The 23,859-nt window shown below is 39.2% G+C and overlaps 1 protein-coding gene across 2 annotated transcripts in view; it reads left to right on the top strand.

Annotated features, from left to right (window-relative positions):
* igsf21a (immunoglobin superfamily, member 21a) overlaps positions 1-23,859 on the top strand; it is a 187,871-nt gene that overhangs the window by 107,298 nt on the left and 56,714 nt on the right. For both annotated transcript variants that reach the window (XM_044347688.1, XM_044347689.1), the window contains exon 4: positions 14,523-14,641. In XM_044347688.1, the coding sequence (XP_044203623.1) occupies positions 14,523-14,641 (119 nt within the window). The remainder of the gene's footprint in view (positions 1-14,522; positions 14,642-23,859) is intronic.

Raw genomic sequence — 23,859 nt, forward strand, 5'->3', positions numbered from 1 at the left:
ATTTTGCATGTAGCTGATGACACTTGAGGTTTGAAGGACCTCCAGTATTCAAACTCTAATTATGGGAGAAGGAGTTTGCATCCTTTAACTTTAAAATAGCTTTTAATTTGTTATAAAAGAGGAATGCATCGCAGCAAGGGCATACATAGGTTTGATTTAAACAATGTTAGAGACAGTTTTGAAATGTATTGTTGTGTTTGTGCGCACTCTCACAGACAAACACAAAGCATTGACTTTTTGTTTAAATTTGAAATGACCTATGATTATGTTTTCCCTAACAAGCCACCTCTTGTGGCCATGGAAATAATAAGAGCATGGTGTTGTTATAGCACCACAAAACTTCTTATGGGAGGTCAGGGTGGATGGTTGAGCATAATAAGTGTCAACTATGTCCACAATGTTTCCCCAACATTAAAGGGGATGTATCATGCACTTTTCCATGTCTACATTTATATTCTGGGACTCTACTGGAATATCTTTGCATGAAAAAAATATACTGACTCTTTATGCAGCGCCTCAGTTCGGCCTCTGTCTGTCTCTTTAAGCCGTCCCTCCCGTGAGCCCACTCTGTTCTTATTGAGCTTCTGGAAGCTGCCCCTCAGCACCATTTCAGGAGGCTATTTAAACAAACAGTAGTAGTAGGATTTTCTCCTTGTTTACTCTGAATATAAACTTCTTAAATACATCTGTGCATGTTCAAGCTGGAATCTGATCCAAACTATGTGAGTGGACAACGTGAACAACCCATGGAACAACCTTAGCAACAAAGTCTACCAACGGATAGGCCGTTTTTGGGCATCCACAAACAATCTGACATAATCATAAGGAGGAAGTAGAGGTAAAATTGCAAACAGAGCGTTCAGAGCAGGCTGTAGCACTGGCTTTTGTCTTGCAGGGAGCATTTTTAAGAAACGTTCACCTCAAGTTTTTGGAACATTGACCAAAATAACAGAAAATCACAAAAAGTATGATATGTCCCCTTTAAAGAAAAGATGGAAGATCAAAAAACCTTCATAGAAATCACTTTTGTAACAGTAACATGGATTGCTTTGGAAGGCAATAACAACAACTTACAATTTGTGATGATGTAGGTATGAGGATGAATCCAAAACCTGCCTGTGCCCTGTTGTCACTGCAGGGGCTGCTGTTACCGTAGAGTTTTCCCTGGTAACATGATACCATATACAAATAAGTCTATTGTGTGTGCTATGGCTAATTGTGTATATAAAAGATGCCCATTATCTCCCACACAATGCTATGATTATGAAACATTGTTGTTACGGTATATAAATCCTTGCTTACATTAGCAGTCTTCTGGAGAACGGATGTCATTCATTTTCAACATAATACAAACTGAGAATGTGTCTGATGAAAAGCTGTTTAGAATAGTGTTTTTCACCAAATGTGAGCTACTCTGGATAACCAGATAATCAGGTATTGCTTATCTTTCAGCGCTTTTCTGCCCACTTCGATAAACTCTCTCCAACAATGAAAACACGTAGAAAACACGCAAACCTGCTGGGTGAAATTCTGAATACATCTGAGCAGTTAATCCTGCATGAAATTAAAATTTGTCATTTGAGATTGGTTAAAAAAATCAGCAAGGACAACTCCATAGGTTATGGACTCTGAGAGACATGACCCAAACATCAATTTGCAGATGTATGTCTTCACAGTAACCGTAATTTAAAATTCTATCTCCTTCAAACTATTTTGTGAGTCGTCTATATAACTGAGGGAGAAGGAGTGGTTCAAGATGCTCAAACATAATTTCCTCTGTCTTAATATTTAATAAGAGCCATGTTGCTGTAGTTGGTTGTGTTTTATTTTTCCCTCTCACTCCAAATCTGACAGACAAGCTGGTAGCACAACTCAGTAAGGTGTTTCAGTAATTGATAAATATTTCCTGTGGGAAGTTGAGTTAGAAATGTCTGTTTCAATTTTATTTTGATTACAGTCACAAATTAAGAATGTTCCTCCTGATATCTTTCCTCTCAATCTTACATTGAAGGTGAATGTGGTGTCCACGGAGGTTTTCTACTTGAAAAAGAGAGAATTCACATCTGTGGGTGGAAGCATCGCTACTGTATTTAAATTTTATTCAACAAATGGATGGCAAAGTATGGTCGCAAATTGTTTTTACTGAAAATGCCAAATCTCTTTTTGAAGATATGAAAGGATTTTCTCACCAATTTAATTTTAAAGGTGTAAATGAAAAGTATTTGAGCATGTAACATGCATTTAATAAATATGTTTAGGGAGTAGTAAGTGAAGTCTTTCCCTCGTAAATGGGCTATGAATAAAAAGAAATACATAACCTATTAAATCCATATTGAATTAGGTTTTAGAGCTACTGTAATCAGCAAAAAGTCAGTATTGTGAGTCGTTTTTTACTTTTCTTCCAGTAATACCTCCAAGCTTTCCACCATTTTATCACTGAGCTCTCCTCTCTGCATTTGTGTGGATTTGAATCCATGAATGCAGTACTTAGGATAGCAAACAACGGAACTACAGCTTTGTGGATAAGAACAGAGAGATGAGCTACATCGGCACTTACCATAATGTAACCAGCCAGCACAAAACCAATCACACCTCCCTTGGCACTCAGAGAATCACAGCATTATCCTCATCATTTTGTTTCATGCTCATTCCTTAAAGGCAGAATGAGAAGTATTTTCCTAAAAAACAATGTATAGACTCATACAAAAATAATCCCTCTCAAAAATCACTTATGACTCACTAGAGGTGTGTGGTGGTGTCTACATCTGCAGAGTCCCTGCCCTCCACCTGTATTCTGTATACTTATTTTGCTGTGTTCAGGATTTTTTGGGGCGTCAACCTTTGGGCAGTGGGTGTGTAGCCCCCAGCCGATAATAGCATGCAGGGTGTGAGGGCAGGCCCCTATAAAAACATAGAGACATAGCAGTGTAGGGCTTCTGGGGTCCGTTTCACAAAGCAGGCTCAACAAACTCTGAGTCTAATCCTGAACTCTGAGTTGATCTACTCTGAGATAGGAAACTCTGAGTTTCCGGTTCCAGAACAGCTGATTTGAATCAGTTTAATTAACTCGGAGTAGTTTCACCTGGAGTTAAGCGCGTGCACCACAACTATAAAAAGCCAGCATCAATGGAGCCCCGATTCAACGAGTCACCATGGCAACGGTGGAAAAGGAGGGCTGCGTTTTTCACCCCACTAGAACTAGAAATCTTAATGCGCTCATACAGCGAGTTTGAACATGTTTTCAGAAAGAAGTGCAACACCGCTGCAGCTGCAAAAGAGAGGGAGACGGCGTGGGAGAACATTGCTGCTCGGGTCAGTGCGTAAGGTTAAATGCAGTCCTTTGCAATCACAATAATATTACACGGAAAAACTGCTTGAATGGTCGCCTATTAATTTATTTCATTTAGGTGCAATCCCGCGGGGGAGAAGCGCACTTGGCAGCAGTTTAAGATGAAATATAAAAACATTGTTCAAACAGGTAAAACCTCGGCATAATCTCATGGGGGTACCTCATTTTGATCATGTTTTACATTGTAAAGTAAATATTAAGTGGCTGTTTGACTGTGCAGTTGTTTTATCCCCAACATAATGCTGGTTTCACACACATAAATGTCTTCTCATCTATATTATGTTCTGTTAAATAATTAAACCTATTTAAACTAACACAGCCAACAGAAAGAAGGCAGATGCCCGTAAAACGGGTGGTGGCCCAGCACCGCCACCTCTAATGGAGGCAGAGGAGCTGGCCCTAAGCTCAAAAAGATAATTGTCTGGAAATGCTAGAACATTTATACGCGGTCTGATAACCATCTCCTGACTAATATTTAGGCTAATTCTCTGCGCAGTAATGCTGCACCTTCATCCACGGGATCGTTATCAAAAGGACATACCATGTTAGTGAAAAAAGTCGCCACCTACTGTGCCTAATGGACTTCTAATATACTGACTCTGATTTTTTTTAATAATTTTTTTAAATGACAGACAGCAGAACTAGGGCTACGCCAAAACTCTCCTGCTGACTGAATGAATGAGGAAATCAAATGGAGTGTGTGGCTCTGAAAGAGGGCGGAGACAGAGAGAAACTCGAGGTTCATTGAGAAAAACCTGGTCCCGACAAGGTTAGGTTCATAGAGTCTGTTACTACGGTAACTGCTTAAGTTATCGCTCTCTCTGAAACAGGCTAGAGTTGCCCCTCTTGCTTTGGTTTGAGTTACCTCCATTTTTAAAACGGAAAACTCAGAGTTTCCCTCATTTCAGCGTTAACAGACTGAGTTTTCACTAAAACTGCTTTGTGAAATGGACCCCCGGTGTCATTGAGCCAGAGAGGAGGGGCCAACTTTGTGTTTACAAACCACAACCAACAAATCCTACTCATTCTGCCTTTAAGGAAACACAGATGATTACACACCTTTCTTTGCATCCTGACCTCTAGGTAATTTGTTTCTGCCGTCCGACGAGTGTACTGCTTACAGTAGACAGTCTTGATCCATTCACATTTAATGCTTTTGGCCAGAAAGAGTATCTGACAGTGTGCTAGTTGATTTGATGCAGAGATTGACTGGACGAGCTATCAGACGCCGCTCTGTCAAGACTGCTCTTTTTCACTCTCCATCTAGGCAGTTACGTTTGCTTGCATTTGTAGGCAGGAGGAGTTCTGGAGGAAGGCCTACATAACAGGAAAGAGCTTTCAGATGCAACTCCTAGGGGACAATCGATCTCTCTTTGTGGTGTGCTGTATTTGCTGCTCCTCCATGGGGGCCCATTGCTATCGATCTCCACCATGCATGTGCTGTTTTTTGGTGTACTTGGGAGGTTTTGTATTGTGTTTAATGTGGTTTGCTGGAAATTATTTGTTTATTCAATTACATATTCACTTGGTTGCTTATTGACATGGCTAATTTTTTTTTTTTTTTTTTTTTTTTGCAAAGCTGTGGAAAAAGCTTGTATTTTTTATGTTATGTTTTTTCTCTTTTGTCCCAGCATCTACCTCGGTTTGTGTCACTGTTAATGAGCCTTTTATACATCAGTGATTAATGAGGTCCATAATTTCAAAACAAAGTAAAGGACAAAAAGATTAATAGACTGTATAAAAAGAAACAATAAAACATGAAAAAATTATTAAAGACGAGGGTGTGAGGAGAAAAAAAAACAACAAGAAAGGCTTTCAGGCCCAGAAAGAAGGGTAAGTGGAAGATGTAGAGTACTGTATGGTAAAATGGGAACTGTGAAAACAAGAAAAATGTTCTGCTGCACAAAAGTAGACTAAAATCATGCGTTGACACTCCCATCTCACTATTTATCCCATTTGCACCTTGCATTAAAATGCAGTCTGTATCTGGTTATCTTGAGAAACACATGTTAATGCAAGGTATAAAAGCACTCACACTGCATTGTGATCGGAATGTGATAAGTTCAGCCAGATCATCTGGACCACATTGTGATGGGATCTCAGCCAGGTGTAAATGCAATCCCTACAAAGTCATCTTACTCCACCTCTTCCTGTTAGCTTAAACAAACCTGTCAAAAGCTACAAGTAGTAGTGGTAGTTAAATCTTTCCAGTCCCATCCATCCGCGCCTAGTTAATTGGTATATTAAGAGCTGATCACAATGTAGACAGAATGAAGATAACAAGGGGCCGTATTATTTTCTATTATTTGCATCATTCACATAATGTATCCAGATACAGTTCACATGTTAATACCAGGTGTAAATGAGACCTAAGATATAGACTCAAAATACTAATAAATGTTTGCTTAACAGCTCTCAAAACTGTGGCACAGTTGTAGATATCTGATTTATGAGGGTAATCAGCGCAATAATCAGAAGGAAAAAATATATGTGTGGCATGCCATGAGGGAGCTTAAGGGGGCATAGCCCGCTCCGTTGTATTTCTTTACACCTCTGTTAAAGCTGAGAAAAGGTAAGAAATAATTTTGCTGGTTTATTTTGTAAGAATTCTGCTGTTTTTTTTGTGTCAGAGTACTTTTCCAGTATAATTTTAGGCTATGTGCGTAGGTGTATGCTTGGGCCACGCTGTCCATATAGTACTGAAACGGAGCAGAGGAGATCAATAGACAGACAGACAGAACACGCCACTTTGTTCAGTTTCTTAACCTGGCTTGCTTTTCTTGGTTGTAAATAAAACTTTCGGCCTTAATTCCATTTCCTCCCCACTGTAGCAATCTACAGACAGAAGGGAAACAACAGGGAAGTGAAGGGACAGTCAACAAAAGAGAGAGAGAGAGAGAGCTGCAAGCCGCAAACAGCTGTTTCTACGCGCCTCGCCCCTGCTGATTTTGACAGAGATCGTTCATAAATTCAAAAACTATTTAGTGCTCTGCTAGTGCTATGTTCTTATGTGAGTGCTCGGATTAATAAATTTATTCTTTGGTTTTAAAACAATAGCCTTATGTTGTTGTTATTTAGCCTTTCTGGGGCTATTGTTAAATCAATTAATTGTATTCTTTGAAAAAAATTCCCCCCTCGCAATTTTTAACAGCCCTCTCATTCACTCCATCCTGACGCTGGGCCTGATGTGTGGCATACTATGTTTTTTTTTTTTTTTTAATTCAGTTATTCCATTTAAATAGTGATTTCATTCCAATTAGAATTTCAAATGTTAGCTGACCTATTAATGGCAAATGGGAGAAAAAAAAAAAAATTGTGAATAGATTCTCAATGGAGTAGCACCTCTGAAATGCATGGCATCAAAGATTAGAGCAAGTGCTGAAAAATTAATTCTACCAGTCTTAATATTTATCAGAAGTCTCAATGTTAGGAGTACAACCTTTCCTCTTTTCCTACTCCTAATTCTGATGGACGTGTCTTACAGTCAAACTGGTAGAGACTTCAGAAGCAGGCAGCCACTCAGAAATGCTGTGGTTGGGGGTTTCTTTGTGGCCTCCTCACCCTTCTTTTGGCAATACATCCATGCCTTGAACTATCTTATCTCTGGGTTCTTTTCCCTGCATTTGTCTTGTTTTGAATCCATGAGTTCAGCAGTCAGGATTGTGGATAACAGAACTATGGCTTTGTTTATAAAACAAAGCAATGAGCTACATCAGCGTTTACTATAATGTAACCAGCCAAGACAAAGCAAATTACCTCCCCTCCACCACCAGAGAGATTTACAGTGCTATTCTCATCATTTTGCACTGTGGTGAAAAAAAAAGACTTAGTTGTTTTATACTTATCCCTCACAGAAGTGCTGGTGGAGACAACCTCACTTTATACCTCAACGTGCTCACAGTTGGTTTTTATTAACTATCTCAACTGACCTGTACATAAGGACAGCAACAGGTAGATAAGGTTGTAACTCCTACTATGGTTTCATTAGTATTTGTTGATTTTTTCCTAGTTCTCTGTAAGATAATGTTGTTATTGTTCTGTGTTTTCTTGCAGAGAAAACACAGTTCTGTCTCACACAGGCTCCGCCCTCTACTGGACTATATGGGTAATCCAATCACACGCATGTAATCGCCCACTCAAATTTGCGTGTATGTAGCTGGCCAGTCCAGACGAGCCTACCGATTACATGTCTCACATACTATATAAGCAGCGTCTTGCTGCTGCTTCACTATCCTTCTTACTTCAGCGATGGCGAATCTGCTCACTTATCTTACTTCAAAACTCTTGTAACTTGTCATGTTGCGGCTTCATAGCATGTCTTCTGCTGCCTTGGATGAGCAAGCTGTCGACAACTGCCCAAGATTAGATGCCAGCGGTGGTGGGATCACTTCAGCTTCTCGACGTGATGCTCCGCTGCAAGGAGTCAAGATTTGTGATTGATGACACCAAGCCCCACACTCTGGCCAACAACATACCACCGTTGCTCCCGGTCATCCTTGCTGAGACGAAAGCTTTGTTGCAGATGATGAAGATAACATCTCATCGGTATCTGGTAAGCCACCGTCCAGAGGAGCCTCACTGCCAGCGTCTGTCTGCAAGTGATGACCATCACAGTGGGCTGTATTTGGCTTACAGTGCCCCCATCCCAAGCTGGTGAGCTGTCTCCATGAGGGTTTCTACGGACAGGCTCACCTGGCTCAGGCAGCTTTTGTCTCACTTCCCCTCCCAGTTTAGATCTTTCCCTTATTTAAGAGTCAGTGACGGTGGGCTTCAGGCTGCTGCCAGCAGGTCATCCTCCGTGTACAGCCAGGCTGCAGCGCACAAAGACGGGAACAAGCCAGAGGACAACCGTCGCTTAAAACCAGAACCGGAGCAACTCGCTTGCCATCCGGAGAGAGACACACCGAGAGCAGGCAGAGAGAGGGAGAGTTGCTCCCGAAAACAGTGAGCATGAAGCCGCTACCACCACTATTGTGTGAGATGCTGGAACATTTTGACAAGATTTTCCAGCAGAGTGTGCAGCTGGCTTCAATAGACAACAGTTTGAGTGTGTTTGGTGTGTCACTGGCATCTTAGTTACTCAACGCCTTAAACAACTGGACGAAGAGTAGTAACGGCTTAGCCATCATCAGCCACTTGGCCACCCTCAGAGAGGGTGGCGCAGCAGATTTGGAACCAGTTTAGGAGAGCGGAGGTAGACCTGTTCGCCACTTGAAACTGCCTGCTGTGGTTCTCCCTGACGCCACAAGATGATCCAACCTTAGGGATGGATGCATTTACATATGTGCTATGGCCAAGGAGGCTGCTTTACACCTTTCTTCCTCTTCAACTCATTCCCCCTCTTCTGGAGAGAGTGAGACAAGAGAGACAGATGGTCATCTTGATAGCCCCGGATGGCCGCTCGGCACTGTGGTATGCAGAAATGACCCAGACGTTGGAGGTTCAGCCTTGGTCCATTTCCAAGTGTGAGGGGCTTTGTCCAAGAGGCGAGCTTGATAGGCGCGCTGCCCACATTGGGCTAACCTCTCCAGGCTTGGCTCCTGAGAGGAACAGGCTGATATAGGCTGGATTGTGTGCACAGGTGGTGGAGACCATCCAAATGGCAAGAGCAGGATCCACCATTGCTTACTACAAAGCAAAGTGGTTGGGATTCCAATGCTGGTGTGAGGAAATGAGACTGGACCCCCTGACATGTGCAGTGGGAGAGGTTCTCTCCTTTCTACATTATCTGGTGGAAAATGGGCCGTCTCGTGCCTCTGTGAAGTATATGCAACAGCTGTTTCCTCCTGCCTAAGGACTTTGGCGACAGACTTGTCTTTGCCCACCCCCTCTTGAAACATTTCTTACAGGGGGTTAGGAGGCAACGGCCGGTGATGCATGTCTCCACCCCTCAGAGGGAACTGCCATTGATAATCGAGGCCCTCTGGAGTGCTCCTTCTTTGTTGCTTGTGCTGACCTCAGCTAAGAGGGTGAGTGAATTGTGCGATTGTGTTTGCTGCTTCGTTGTGACCACAGTGGTGCTATTCTCAGATGGGATCCCTCTTTTGTCCCTGAGAACATGAGGAGTTAATTTAGGTCAAGAACTATTCAGCTAGAGGCATTTTGTCCTCCACCCCATCGGGATGCCAGGGAGGCAAAACTGCACCTCTGCCCAGTACGTGCATTGGCATGTTGTGTTGAACGCACGGCCCCCCTTCAGCACACTGAACAGCTGTTTGTGTGCTATGGAGAGGGAGTAGCTGGTGAAGCCCTATCCAAGAGGTGCTTAGCTAGTTGGCTTTGTGAGAGCATCTCCCAAACTTACAGGCATGCGGGTAAGGACCCATCCACTGTGGTCCCAGCGCATTCCACATATGGCGTAGCAGCTTTTGGATATGACAGTCTCCTTTTCAAGGTCCGTGCTCACATGTGCGTCTCAGGACTTGTGAAATGGGTGAATGTCAGCTGTGGTACACCTGATGACCAACCCCCAGGGCAATTATACACCTGCATTCTCTCATGATCCAAGACGACTAGGGGAATGGGGTGTGCAGGGTGTCTGGTGTTTGACCTATAACTCCTGCGAGGTTAGGCCATGGTTTCACCCAGTTCATTGTCATGTTACCGGGCTGTGTTGAGCCCCCTACCCCTCCGCTTCAGCGGCTGGGTTTATAAAGTAGTAGGAGGGCCACGGCAACTAAGCTATAGCCAGTCACGTTCAGTGAGGCAGTCTGATGACATGTCGCGGCAGTGTGAACATTCATTGGGTTCCGCCTACTGTATCCATAGAGTCCAGTAGAGGGTGGAGCTTGTGTGAGATAAAATGACGGTCATGATAATGTAACCTTACCTTAGTGGTTTGAGATAGTTAAACAGCAGCGAGATGCTGCTTATATAGTACACATATAGTACACATATACACATGCAATTGGTAGGCTCGTCCTGAGCAGCCAGCTACGTACAGTAGGTGATTTTGTGTATATGAACGGAGGAAAGTATTACCCATAGAGTCCAGCAGAGGGCTCCGCCTGTGCTTATAGAACTAGGGTTACAATATCGTAACCTTTGTTTTAATATATGTATATGCATAAACACATACGTACATACACACACACACACACACACACACACACACATATGCATATATATATATATATATATATATATATATAAGTTGTAAGTATAAGTTTGGACACATTTTCTCATTCAAGGGAAAGGGAAGGTGTACAAACTTTTGACTGGTACTGTATATACAGAGAGAGAGAGAGAGAGAGAGAGAGTTGACTGTGACTGCTCTCCAAAAGAGTGATTTCCTCTCCTCAGCACACATAAACACACACACACAGCTGAACTCATTAAAGCTCGGCTGCTGTGAGCGCCCTGCCGCTGTTCCAACAGAGGTCCCCATCTGAAACGCCCGGGCGGCAAGGACAATTGTTCCTGTTTTGTGGGAATAAATCACAGAGGCTAAATGTGACTGGTGGTGTCTCACTTTGATTATCACTGTTGACATATTAGCCGAGTGCAGAATACAGATTGTGCTCCCCAGCTCTTTCAAAAATTGTCATCAGCTATCACTGACTGAATAATTGTTGGCTTTTGTTTCTCTGCAGAATTATTGGCAGAGAACAAATGTACCTGAAGTATAATTAAGTAAACTGAAAAAAATATACTTGTTAAAAAAAATCAAAAAGAAGATTACATCGTTACACTGAAAACACCTCCATTTTATGCACTGCATTAAAGTTGTACTGTACAAGAGGTACTCTAAACATCTTGAAATTAACCTGAAATTAACAGAGTATTTTTAATGTATTAAATTAAATTTCTAGTATCTAGAGTCTTTTTCTTGCAATGTCTAATCAAAACCAGAAATTAAACTTTTGAAGTCAAACAGTACAGTTGTCAAAAAATACATTTACATACACAATACACAATTACATACCTATATCTGGCTGTGAAATAGATACACACACTAAAACGTCTGACTGAGTGAGGAAGAAGCACAGTATTATTTCATATTCTATAAACCAGAACACATAAAGTTCATTCATTTGTTCATTTTTTTGCACATTAAAAATAATATTTAATGTTATCCTCTTGGTTTTTTCTTGAGTTTTAAGGAGAGATCTTTGTATAAGGTTTTAGTTAAAGTTCCATTTAGACAAAGATGTCGATATTGCTACTGATCCCACTGCAAATCAACAATCCAGTCTGAAGCTCAGCACAGCTTTCAGCACATTATGCACCAGACCATATAGCGTGGAAGAATGCTGAGGGTAAAAGTGTCTGGTGAAAAGATATAGACATCGAGCAATCAAAGAGAGACCCAGAGAAGTTGTACCAAATTAGGGTTAACATGCCAGCAAATATTAGACCAAACTAGGGCTAAAACACCAGCGTATGTTGGATTAAACAGGACATCTGAGAATACAGGACCAAACCTGGCAGTGAGTATTGGACTTAATGTTTGTGAAATTTACAAGGTCTTTTCTGGTGAACACACCAGCCAGAGAGAGAAGAAACAATTAACTACAGTAAGAGTGTGAGTTTACCTAGATATTTCAGCATTTGCTTTATTTTTGTCTCACATAAAGATTCACTGCTGATGATTACTGTTTTAGTACATATGAGTAACTATATGATGATAATTTGGTTTCTATTTCTTGTCTTTTAAAACTAGTTCTGTTTTGATTTTTAGAAACTGAAAATGTTTTTTTTTATTTTTTTATTTATGTAGTACCAACTCATAACAAAAGTTACCTCAGGGCACTTTCCACATAGAGCAGGTCAAGATCGTACTCATTAATTTATGCAAAATGTTACCCTTAGTCATTCAACACCAAAACAGGCTTTGAAAAAAAGTTTTTATTTGGTGTATATTTAATGATGGGTTTTGTGTGCATACTCTGGTTTTGGTTCTTATTACACATTTTAGAAATTTTCTGAATCTCCCTTAAGTTCTTTTTAGCCTAAAGGTTAATGGTTTTAGAGATATTTGCGAATTCTTCATATTTGAAAATTTTTAGGTATTATTAGTATATTAGAGTATCTTGTCACCTTTTAGTCACCTGTGAAAAGAAGAAAAGCAGATCAACTCATTTCGCTCTATGCTTTGGCTACACTGGGCACGTAACGTAAGTGGACCTCTCGTGTTGCAAACATGTTGTTTTCTGGTGGCTACACCTGCAGCAGAAATACAGTCCAGCGTAGGCTTGCGTAACTTAACTTTAGCTTTTCTTGCCTTGTTTGTGTGATATGGATAAGGGATAATGTTACAAGGCAAAGTACCAGTACCAAAGTATTGGCAAAAGTAAACAAAGTAACTAAACACCAACATATATAAACACTATTTCAATTTCTGTTGTCAACTTTTATCAACAAAAGCAAGGGACATGAAACAACAGGAAACAGTGAAAATAACAGAAAATCTCACAACAAAACTGCCAAAAGCTAGAGTCATTTATCCTGTACAGTTTAATTATTTTAAAATATAGACCATTTATATGCATTCTAGCCATGTATGGCTTGCATAAAAAATATAAACAGAAGACAGGTCTATTTTTAGGTTGAACTCTGCGGTGCATACACACGACTTACGCGCTGCCTTTTCGTGACTGATGTAGCCACTTTCATTGATTATAATTGAAGCGTATGGTCATAGGCATCCACTCTGTAAGCAGTCCGCTTACGTTGCATGCCTAGTGCACTCAAAGTGTAGCATGCCTTCAGGGAGAACTGCCAATAGCAGACCCCCCCCCCCCAAAAAAAGAATAAAGACTGGTCTCACTGACAGAAAAACAGCAGTAATAATGTAAATTATTTAAATTTACAACATTATTATCTTTATTATTAAAGATATTTATTTAAGTTTTGTTTAGACCCTAAAATACATACATATGATGGGAAAATGACAAAAGAAAGAATTCTTCATTCATTCTTTGTTTTAGTATTCTTTCATTTAAGCATGCAGACTATAAAAATTAAAATGTACAGTACAGTGACACTGTAGAGAGTTATATTTTATATTCATGATCACAATTTTGATGAACATTCAGCAAGCTGATATTTATTCAGTCTCAGTGTGAGAGCAGATGCAGTAGGGAAATGTCTGGCAGTTTAGCTGGTAAACAAGCAGACTTGGAAACAAGGAAGTTTTGGTTTGAATTCAGGCTTTTGAAAAGTACATAAGAACAATGAATTGCACAATACACTGAAAACCTAAAAATGTTAAATAAACAACGTTCACTGTATCCTCTAACATTTTAGAATATGTTCATTAAAACAGAGTGAATGCTTTGTAAAATATAATGTTATTGGTATGAATTATTTCTTCATCTATACCTTATACAGATGACTTTTCAGTCATCTTAATGGACCTGTGGAAGAAATACAGTACATGCACAACACTGCAACTCATATTTTAATAATTTTCATCATTACCAATAATATACAAGTTTGGTAGTAATTTAATTAAGAAATTGTTGATAATAATGAACAATGAATTAATTCAGCATGAGCCACTAATTAATTTTACTTAATTTTATTTAATTTACCATTGTATTTTTGCATCCTTAGACACAGACTGAAAGCAGTTGGCCACACTTTAAGCAAATATATATAAACAGACAGCTTAAGTACAAGTTTCAGTGTAAATTTTATGAATATAATGTGCTAGTACACTGTAAAAATCACATTAGCAAAACTGTACTCATAAACTTACATTTTTTTAACTATGGAAACATGTACAAAATATCCTCACAAACATAACAGTCCAGAAGATTAGAATTTTTTCCTGACTTTGGCTACTTCCAATAGTAGTACCTAAAAAGGCATATATCAGACATATGTATGGTCTGCAATGACTCTTCTGAGCAGTTTGTGGCACTGTAAAGTTACTACAGCTCTTTATTATCAGAATAAACACACCATTCACCAATGTCATGTCGAAAAGAATAGATCTGTATTATGTGTAGTATATGTTTAGTGTTTGATGACTGATTCACTTGCTGTTCACAAGCTTTGTGCTCTGACAAAACAATAATTTTAATCATTTCATATCTATGAACACCAATATTTGTTTGCTCACCAGTGAACTATTTAATCTAATTTTTACTTTGTGCATCACTGTGTCAATATTCATTAAATGCAAAGATTTGTTCCAACACTCATGGAGCGCTATTGTGTTTTCCAGGCTCCCAGAGGTGCGGATCTCAGACAACGGGCCTTATGAATGCCATGTGGGAATCTATGACCGGGCAACGAGGGAGAAGGTTGTCCTGGCTTCAGGGAATGTTTTTCTTACTGTTATGTGTGAGTACCCTCGACTGCACTTTACATATATTTTGAAGACATCCTTTCATTTGTCTTGCTTACAGTTCTCAATGTATTTCTGTGTAAAATATGATGCTGGTGTGGGACATGGGGTGCACAGAGAGGGACTGTTCAAAGTCAGTGGGTTGGATAGTAAACAAAGATTGGAAAACTGGATGTGGTGCAGGCCTGCAGGCAGGAGATAGACCCCTCTTGATCACTCAAAAAAGTGTGAGGCTTCAACTTTTATACGAGGTGCCTGAAGTTACTGATAGTAGGCCTACTATAATTTGGATATTCCAGCAAGTAACAAGGATTTTGAGTTGAAAAATTTGAACTAAATAATGTGAATTTGTGTTAAATAATGTGAATAGTTTTGTTTATTTTTTAGATGATGCTCATATTCAAAGTAAGCAGGTAGAGCTTCACATTCTTGCTTAATAGAAATATATATAAGTCAAATCTCCACCACAATCTTTGTGATTAAGGGAGCATCTCTTATCTCAAAGCTAAACCTGCAACATACTGTATGTCAGTGTGCAAAATTGCCTTCTTCATTCTGCTCTAGGAAAAACTGTCGCACACTTGTGTTACCATGAAAATGTATTAAAATTTTATGAATGTTTTATTAATACCAGTGATCGATATTCTCACACTAGCCTGGTATGAATTTGAGAACACCCATCAGCTCTTTCTGCTGCTTCTGTTGAGGGTTTGTGTGAAAATTTGAAAAATTACACACCACTTAGATGGATTTTAGCTAAGAGGAGAAAACAATGGAACCACAGGCAACAAGTGGATTAATTAGCCTCGCCCAATTAATATCAAAGATCTTTTATACAGAGGTGATTTTTCTGGCTGATACAGTATTTATGATTATTGTTTATTTTTCCCGTCCCTTGCTAGACTTTTTTGCCCTGCTTTCATGACAGTCTGTATGACATCAAGAATTGATGAACACATTCCTTGAAATTTTGTGGACAGATAAGCCTTGGGCTATGGAGCAATTGATTACATTTCAGCAGTGATCTGGAATTTCTGCTTTTAAAAGGCTATTGCTTCCTTCAACTATGAACCTAACAGCATGGTTACATGTATCAATATATATATATCTCTATTTGATATATATTTGCTTCATTTCATTTACTTCAAACCTTATTGCCTCTGTGTTACCATTATTCAGTTACAATGATATTTCATTCTATCACTAGAGGAGGTGCTGTGCCTGTAGCCTATTGCTCAGTCTGGGCTGTAATTATTGTATTTAAGTCCCGCTAACGACAGTTGCTTTGCTTGCCTCTGATGTATCAATCCAGCAGCAAAGACATGCTGTTCTCCATGTGGTCCTATGGCTAATTAGCAATGGTGAAATTTTTCAGTGGAACACTAGAGAGAGACACCGTGTGACAATATTGCTCCATTATCACATTTTGTGCCTCAGAGACCTTCCAGTTGTTTTCATGTTTCCTTTTTTTTTCTTACTTAATTTTGTTATTTATTCTTTATTTTATTTTATTTTCACTAAGACCTTGACCTTCTGCTCTGTTGTTTTTGATGACTAGCCCCATTTCTCTGTTAAAGTGCTCACACTGACGTCAATGAAAGACTTTATCAATGGGAGAGGATTTACTCAGTTAACTGTTTCTTGTTTCAGCATTGGGTGGGAAGAAGTGAATGATGTAGTCGTGGGATAGTTGGAGCACCCTAACTCAGCTGGGTCTTAAATCACCACTCCACTGGAGAGGAAGAAGAATGGCCTCTGGCATTGTGGCTAATTGCCATCTAAACTGAAACAGAATTATTCATAACCTATTAGTGTGTCAAGTTCAGCGGGAAGTAAAGAAAAAAGTAGAGAGGAGAAAGAAAAATGAGAGAAAAAAAAGTTTATTAATAGGAAGCAGTACAGGGAGAGTATTTTAATTTTTTAAAGGGCTTCATAAATAAGAATTATCATTTTAATGAATCCCCTGCCAAGAAATTCAATCATCCAGTTTTAAAAGGCTAAACCCTGAACTCTTCTCCACTACTGTCCTTCACTCTCTGGAAAGTTTGAAAAGTCTTTGCTTTTCTTTTTGCACTAGATGAGCATATGTTGACTTTATTAAGCCCCGAAGGCATGAAGATACTCTCCCCCAAATGACTGTCATAGTGATATTATGATGTCCAATTTAGCTCAAGCTATATCCCATAATGAATGCTATAAATTACTATAAATGACTGATTACTGCAGTTACCAGTGAAGCATCATGTACAATCTTCTTATAAAATAATTGAGGGTATTCTGTTCTGTTTGTTTTTATTTTTTATTTAATGTACACTTAATCCCTAGACAGTTGCACCAAGAAGCTTTTATCCTGATAATGAGGAACATGAATAAGATACAGTACCAGGATTTACCCATAACTAGGGCATTTTATTATCTACTGTGTTAAATGGTTATCCTTTAATGTGAATGGTGCTCTGTGCCTTTAAATGTAATTACTGATGCATTACTGTATGATAATTTATGATGAGGCACTCTATTATCAAAGTTCAAAATCAGCATCTGAACTAAAAGGTTAGGGATGAGACATTCAGCATGAGAAAGCACTAAATATGCTGGACGGAATCTGTATGAGGCTATTGAATTTACTGTCAAATCGCTCTCAGTCTCAGTCTGCAGAGGACACACTCAACAAGATGTTAATACACAGCTGGTAGAGAAATGACAATATACTACAATATACTACCTTTTGATCCCCCTGCCATTCTGCTATAGTTTCATGGGATTAGACTACCTAGAGGGCTTTGTCACTTGAACGTAAACATAGCCTACATTGTTTCTCTTGATTGTCCCACGAATTTAGGTAATATTTTCTTGCAATCGAAGCAATTTCAGTGTCAGTGCAAAACCTTGAGTTCACCAGTTCACTTGAGCAACTTATGAAAAACAATTTAATAAGTAGAGATGTCAATCACAATTGTGGGGCACTCTTCAGATCTTTAGTTGCTGTTTTGGTTGTTGAGCATTTCATTTTTATGGTAATGATATATAGGGCAGTAAATGTTTTAAATGAACAGTTAATATACATATTTAACAGCAGACATTTTATATTATGTCAGTATGATATATTACAATATAATAGATTCAGTATATTATGATTTCATCATATCTGGGGGTAGGCTTCTGAACCATCACCATCACATAAAATAGATATTTCATCCTGCAAACAGTGACATATCCATCCCTGTAAAGCTAAGGTCATAATTTCAGGCTTTGGTGGGTGAAAGAAATCAATACCTCTTTTCCCAATGGTAGAGATTGGGTCATTATTTGTTATTACCCAAAGTGATTCCTATGCGACATTCCAAAGATTACAAGGAAAGGTTATTTGTCTCCTCAGAACTGAGTCTGACCTTGGGAAGCCAGCTCCTGCTTGATTTGTGCACACTGTCCGAGACAACTAAGGTTGTTGTGTTGTTGTCTATATCAGATGACCGTTGGGTTGTGGTGACTCCTCTGCTGGTTGGAGAACATCTTAATAGCCGTTGTGTTTAAACATCATGTCACGTAATTTCAGAAATCCTTTCTTCTAACCTTTTGTAATGAAAGAGGATGTGATTTAAAGGATACCCTTCATGAACTGGCAGCATTGGTATTTATAACCCCTAGAAAAAGAGATGAGCGCTAAGGTGTAGAGGGACTAATTACCTTCACATCCTATAAAACTGGGATTCGCTTCAATAATGGATGCCCAACTTTAATTAAGCGCTGTGTATATTTAGGCGCTCGTTTATAAATGGGTGGGATTAATGGTGTACGAGCCAAGCCCAAAGACAGCAATGCCTGCAGACACAGCAGTTCAGTGTATTAGTCGGAAGAGTTTAGGGACTGTGTGCGACTGCATGCATGCGAGTTTGCGTGTTTGTGTGTGGAGAGGGTTGTTTGGGTGGCAGGGTTTGATGGATCGGTAGGGAGTGGGTGTTGTGTCCTGTACTTGTTTGGGAAGTGAAAAGAACATCTTGGCCAGAATCAACACAAAGAGTGACTCAAACACAGTGGCCTCATTTTCATCTCTCAGAAAGGATGCCAGTTTTGTCAGACTCATCAGTTGTATTCTGAAGTGTTTGCCATGTCGTTTTTTTAGCATGCCTCGGGTCACCATAGGGGGATTATTCAAGAGTCCTTGATATGATTCTCCATTGCGCTCTAATTTATCCAGTGTGCCACCTTCCTGCTCATCACACTTAATGTCCTACAGCGTGCTATCAGCATCACAACCTGTTCAATTGATTTTGTGCAAAAATGCAACATTTTGGTAGCAAAAAAAAAAAGAACATTTCATTTTGTGACAAGGTGATGCACCAACTGTAGTCTACATGAAATACGTCTTAATCTTATTTTTTCTTCATAATTAATAGGTTGTCCTCTGAGATCATTTTGTCTATTTATGATTGATTTTTTTAGAAATTTTTATTCTGTGACACCTTCCTACCCTATAGCACTACCACCATTCAGATTTGCTGACTGGGAGCAGCTTACAGCACCACTAAAACATACTGGCTTTGAGCCCATTGGAGGAAAAAAAGAATGAAATGAAGTAAAAGAGCAGATGAATTATTAAATGTCCGTCTTTGAACTAAACCCTGGGGTGTTAATTGAGGCAAAAATAAACAACCCATGGGCTTCCTCAAGGATCTCTCTACCCAGCATTGAACTGGTAGTCTGTGCATCACTTAGTCTATGCTAAAGAATTTGCTTTTGACTTTTTGTCTTCCTTCCATGCTGTCAGTTTTGTCAGAAAAAAAATCTGTTTTCCCTTTAGTTGACCTTACTTAAAAAAAACACTGTGGTGTGGAATATTTCATGAATTTAGCAGCAGAATTTTGAAACTCCATTGAACAAACAGTGAAATCTATTGCTGCCAACTTGTTAAAATTAGCCTCAACTGGGTTGTGGCATAAACCTGCAATCATATTTGTAGCCATACTGTATATCATTTGGTACTGCATTAACAAGAAGTCATTTTTTTTCCCCTCTAAGTCATTCAGCCTCATTCAATTGACATTCAGTACCCATCAGTGGGGCAGCCAATGTGGGCCAAGCCTGTAGCCTCATGAGCAAGCCTGTTTTCATACCCGGAGACTTCATACAGCAAACAAAAAAACAAGCAGCTGATGGTTGCATCATCATCTACTAATATTCTGTCCAGTGAAAGGCTCCCGGAGGCAATATTTTGGTGGGAGATATTGTTTGTGAGCTAAGACCTGGATTCACCGTACGCATGCCATTTCTGTACTCTGATTAATTTTCATTTGCATGCATGGAGCCATGTTTGTGTTAAGATTAGCAGAGTAGTAGTCACAAAGAACCCCTAAAGACTTGAAAATCCTCAATTGAAGTTCACAGGGCATAAAGTAGCCAAAAACTCTCACCACTGACATAGTGCCATGTAAGCTCTGTTGAAGAGGGTGGATGTACAGTATATATATATATCATGAGAAATGATGACATTAATTGCTATCAGCTTGAGTGTGACTATGCATATACTAAGCATAAAGCTGGCATAACAAGTCAGTGCCACATGTACATACAGTATTTTATTTAGACACAGACAAGCCATTATAAAACATTTTATTTTAATGAAGATTGATGAGTTTTTATTTTCTGCAGTTAAACTCTAATATTAGGCCTTTATTTTGGTATTGGTAACATCCAAGTAGAAGACCATGCTAAGTATATTATCCATTTTTAGTATCCTCACTACACCCACTTAATTACAAGATACCCTGCAGGCACATTAAAAGTTTGACTTCTCATTTTAAATGTAGGCATGTCCTAAGTAGACCCCGCTGCTTCCACCAACATACGGCACTATTGTTAAAGAGTATTCTAGGTCGCTGCAATGAACAAATACCATTTTGCTCTGCGTGACATCAAGGGGTGTTTATTAAACCCTGTAGGACACAGCATCTCCTGACTGCCATGCATTAATCATTTAGGAATGTCCCTCCCACGATACATAATCCCGGTCATGGCAGAGCAGCAACAGCGGTGGCCATCATGCAAAGATCATTCTTAGCTGTACGGTATTTCTTGGCTGTATATGCTATTATGCCTGATGATGAGTGAGATATTTAGTTTAAGTTAATGAGTCACATCAAATACTTGTCAAGTCAAGGATGTTATATCCATAAAGTTGTTTTCAGTTACATGGAGACAATGTTTTTGACAAGAAGAAACTTTCAGCATATCAGCATTTTTTTTTCAAAGCACCACACTAAAACACAGAACTACACATCTTCAAATAGTTCCGAGAGTCTTTAAACCATCACTTTAAAATAACCTTGTGATGTCTTTCATGATGTAGCCCTTTATTGTTTTCTTGGGTAGCGTTCCCTCCTTCATCCTGATATTGAACACAGTGCCTCCCTGGATGTCTCCTTGTGGTTCTCTGTATGCTGTGAAGTCTAGGCTTCATTCCTTGTGGCGCACTCGCTCTCATTTCCTTCACTCCCCCTCACTAAGGATGTCTTCATCACTTGCTGCGCTCTGCTCCCCACCAAGGTCCCTCCTTTTGTGCGTGGATAACTGAGGAGGCGATAGAGGAGAAACAGCTTCGCTTCCCCAGAGACACGCAGCTGATTGTACCAAAGGATGAGAAAACCTCTTTGTCTCTACCTTTTACCTCAATATCACCTTGCTTGATAAGTCTCCTTCCCTACGAAGTGATCTCCCTAAAAATAGTTTCCTTTTTGAGCAAGTTTGACAAAACTTATCAGACAGTGTTATCTTTTACTCTGTAACAGGAATCAATTCATTCACTTTAGGAGGTTATGTGTCGTATTTTGAAATTTAATTCATTTCTCAAGAGACTAACCTAAGGGCATCTGTAACTTGAAAAAGGTCATCTAAAAAGAGTCAGGCAGAATGGAAAGAGTCAGAATGGCTCCCAAGCCTGTAATATCATTCCATCCCCATGAAGTAAATATAAATGTACGTTTAGCTTGGCCCAATAGGTCTGTAAGACTTTATTTTTTAACTACACGGAATACACAGTGTAGATATGGGATCACTTATATCAGGTCATTTATATCCTGGTTGCTTGCCTCTAATAACATTTATTTTGTGAGGACTTTTCTTTAAGTATTTCCCCCCACAGTCTATCCCCTATGTGCTCTCTATCAAAATATTTTATTATGTCAACTCCCTTAAAACTGTTTTGATGCATAGCTCACCAGAAGGGATCTCTCACAATATCAAGGTCTAAAAGAGCAGATGAGTTTTTCATTAGAAATTATACAAATATTAATAAGCAGATAGTATTTTACATGTCCATGTTGGGTATAAGCATCTCGTTCACAGATGAGGTTTGTAAATGTCATTTAATTTAGTTGATCTTTCCAGTGTCACACTTGAAGGGCGGAAAGTGCAGAAATTTCCAAAAGTCGTGCTGAGTATACCTTTCACTGTGGTCTTAGCTCTTTGAGATTTGACACTCATCTTTGCTGCCACACAAAGGACTGTTAGACAGGCGATAAATTTATGGGGAAAGAAGAAATACAGGTTTAGGAGCCCCTGAAAGCAGCCCGTGGGCATGGATCGGATTGATTTCTTCTCAGTGTGGCAATTTTTCTAAACTTGAATAGAAATCAGAGGAGGGGAAGCTGAAGGGAAAATTGAAATGGTAAATTTATATTATATTGGGACCCTTATTCTGTCCTGTCGAAATCCACCAAATTAGGTGTAGGTAGTGTATCCTGCATTAATTGTCTAAATGTGTAGTCTGAAACAGTGCTGCTGGAGTCGACAGATTTGTAATGATGTCTTTGGAGGAATAAAACAAAGTTGCTTTGAGGTCTTCAGTCCTAAGAGAGTGAATGTTAATGAATGCATTGGAGCCTATATCCTACATATGTACATTGGCGAAAGTCTGTTCCAAATATCTTGTTTTATTCTTGAGAGAGAAAGGTGTTGTTAGCTTAATTGCTAATTTACAAAAGCACTCTAAAAATAATTTAATTGAGGCTGAGGAACTTACATATTTAGGTATTTCAAAGGGCAGAATACAGAAGTGAGATTGATAAATATAGAAATGAAAGTGAAAGCTTTTGAAATGTGACAGCTTCAGAAGAGCCAAATGCCAGCTTGATGATTCTGCTTTATTTTAGGAATTAACCACTAATTGGAGCATCGTACTTCACTTTCTTTCTTTCTTTCCCTCTTCTTCTACTCATTATTTTGGTAGCAGTAATTGTACCTTTGGGAACTCTTTCTCAAATATTTTTGCGTGTTGAGGTAAAAGCCATTCACAAGAGGATTACATACAGGGAAGGGTAACATGCGACATATTTGTAAGTCCATTGATTGAAATTCCACCACCAAATCCCGCGACAGAATGAATAAAATATGTTCATACAGTTTTATTATGCTACTCTCACCTTGACACCAGTGCTATCATACATCACACACAGGCTACATGCAAGTGAATTCGAGTTTGTTATATGATGCAGTGAGCTACAGATGGGGGAGTGTGGTGTCTTCAGTTCAGTTGTCTGCATCACAGGAGCAGCTTCCTTAGACACTCATAGCAGCTTTTCTAGAAAGAGGATAGACTGTTTATGGAAATGTAGTCACACAATACATCTTTTTTTTTTTCCATATTTACTACACTGTGACAGTGTGTGCTTCAGCTACAAGAAAACTGTTCCCATGCTGTGGAGAACTGAACTTAATTGACTGCAGTCTCAACCTTGTAAGACCTCATAGTCACTGTCACAGCACACCAGGGAGGAACGTAATGGAGGCGAATCAATAGTCAATTAAAAATGTATACATTCTGTAATATTTCTAAAAAACAAAGTAGAAAAGAGAACACAACAGTCAAAGCATACGTACTGGAGAAGCTTTGTATTCATACAGAACCCAGATCAAAAAAATTCACCTGCCAAAGTGGTCGATAGAATTGACACAGTTGTCTGCCAATTTTTAGTCCATATTTGGCAGGTTGGCAAACGTTAATTTCAAGCCCTGGCGGCATGACATGTGGCACTGGCATGGGCTGTAGTGGGCAGGTGTTTCCCATGTTTGAGCATTAAGATCTGAAATAATGTTCCAAATTTAGACTTTAATTTAGAATTTAAAAGTAATACCTGTTCTTAAAATGATTGATTGCACAAAAGAAAGAAGCTATTGCACTTTACAAGAAAAAGAGAGATGGAAGTCAGCAGAGACCTGC

The sequence above is a fragment of the Thunnus albacares genome, chromosome 4 (assembly GCF_914725855.1).
Source record: "Thunnus albacares chromosome 4, fThuAlb1.1, whole genome shotgun sequence".
In the NCBI taxonomy this organism is placed as follows: Eukaryota; Metazoa; Chordata; class Actinopteri; order Scombriformes; family Scombridae; genus Thunnus; species Thunnus albacares.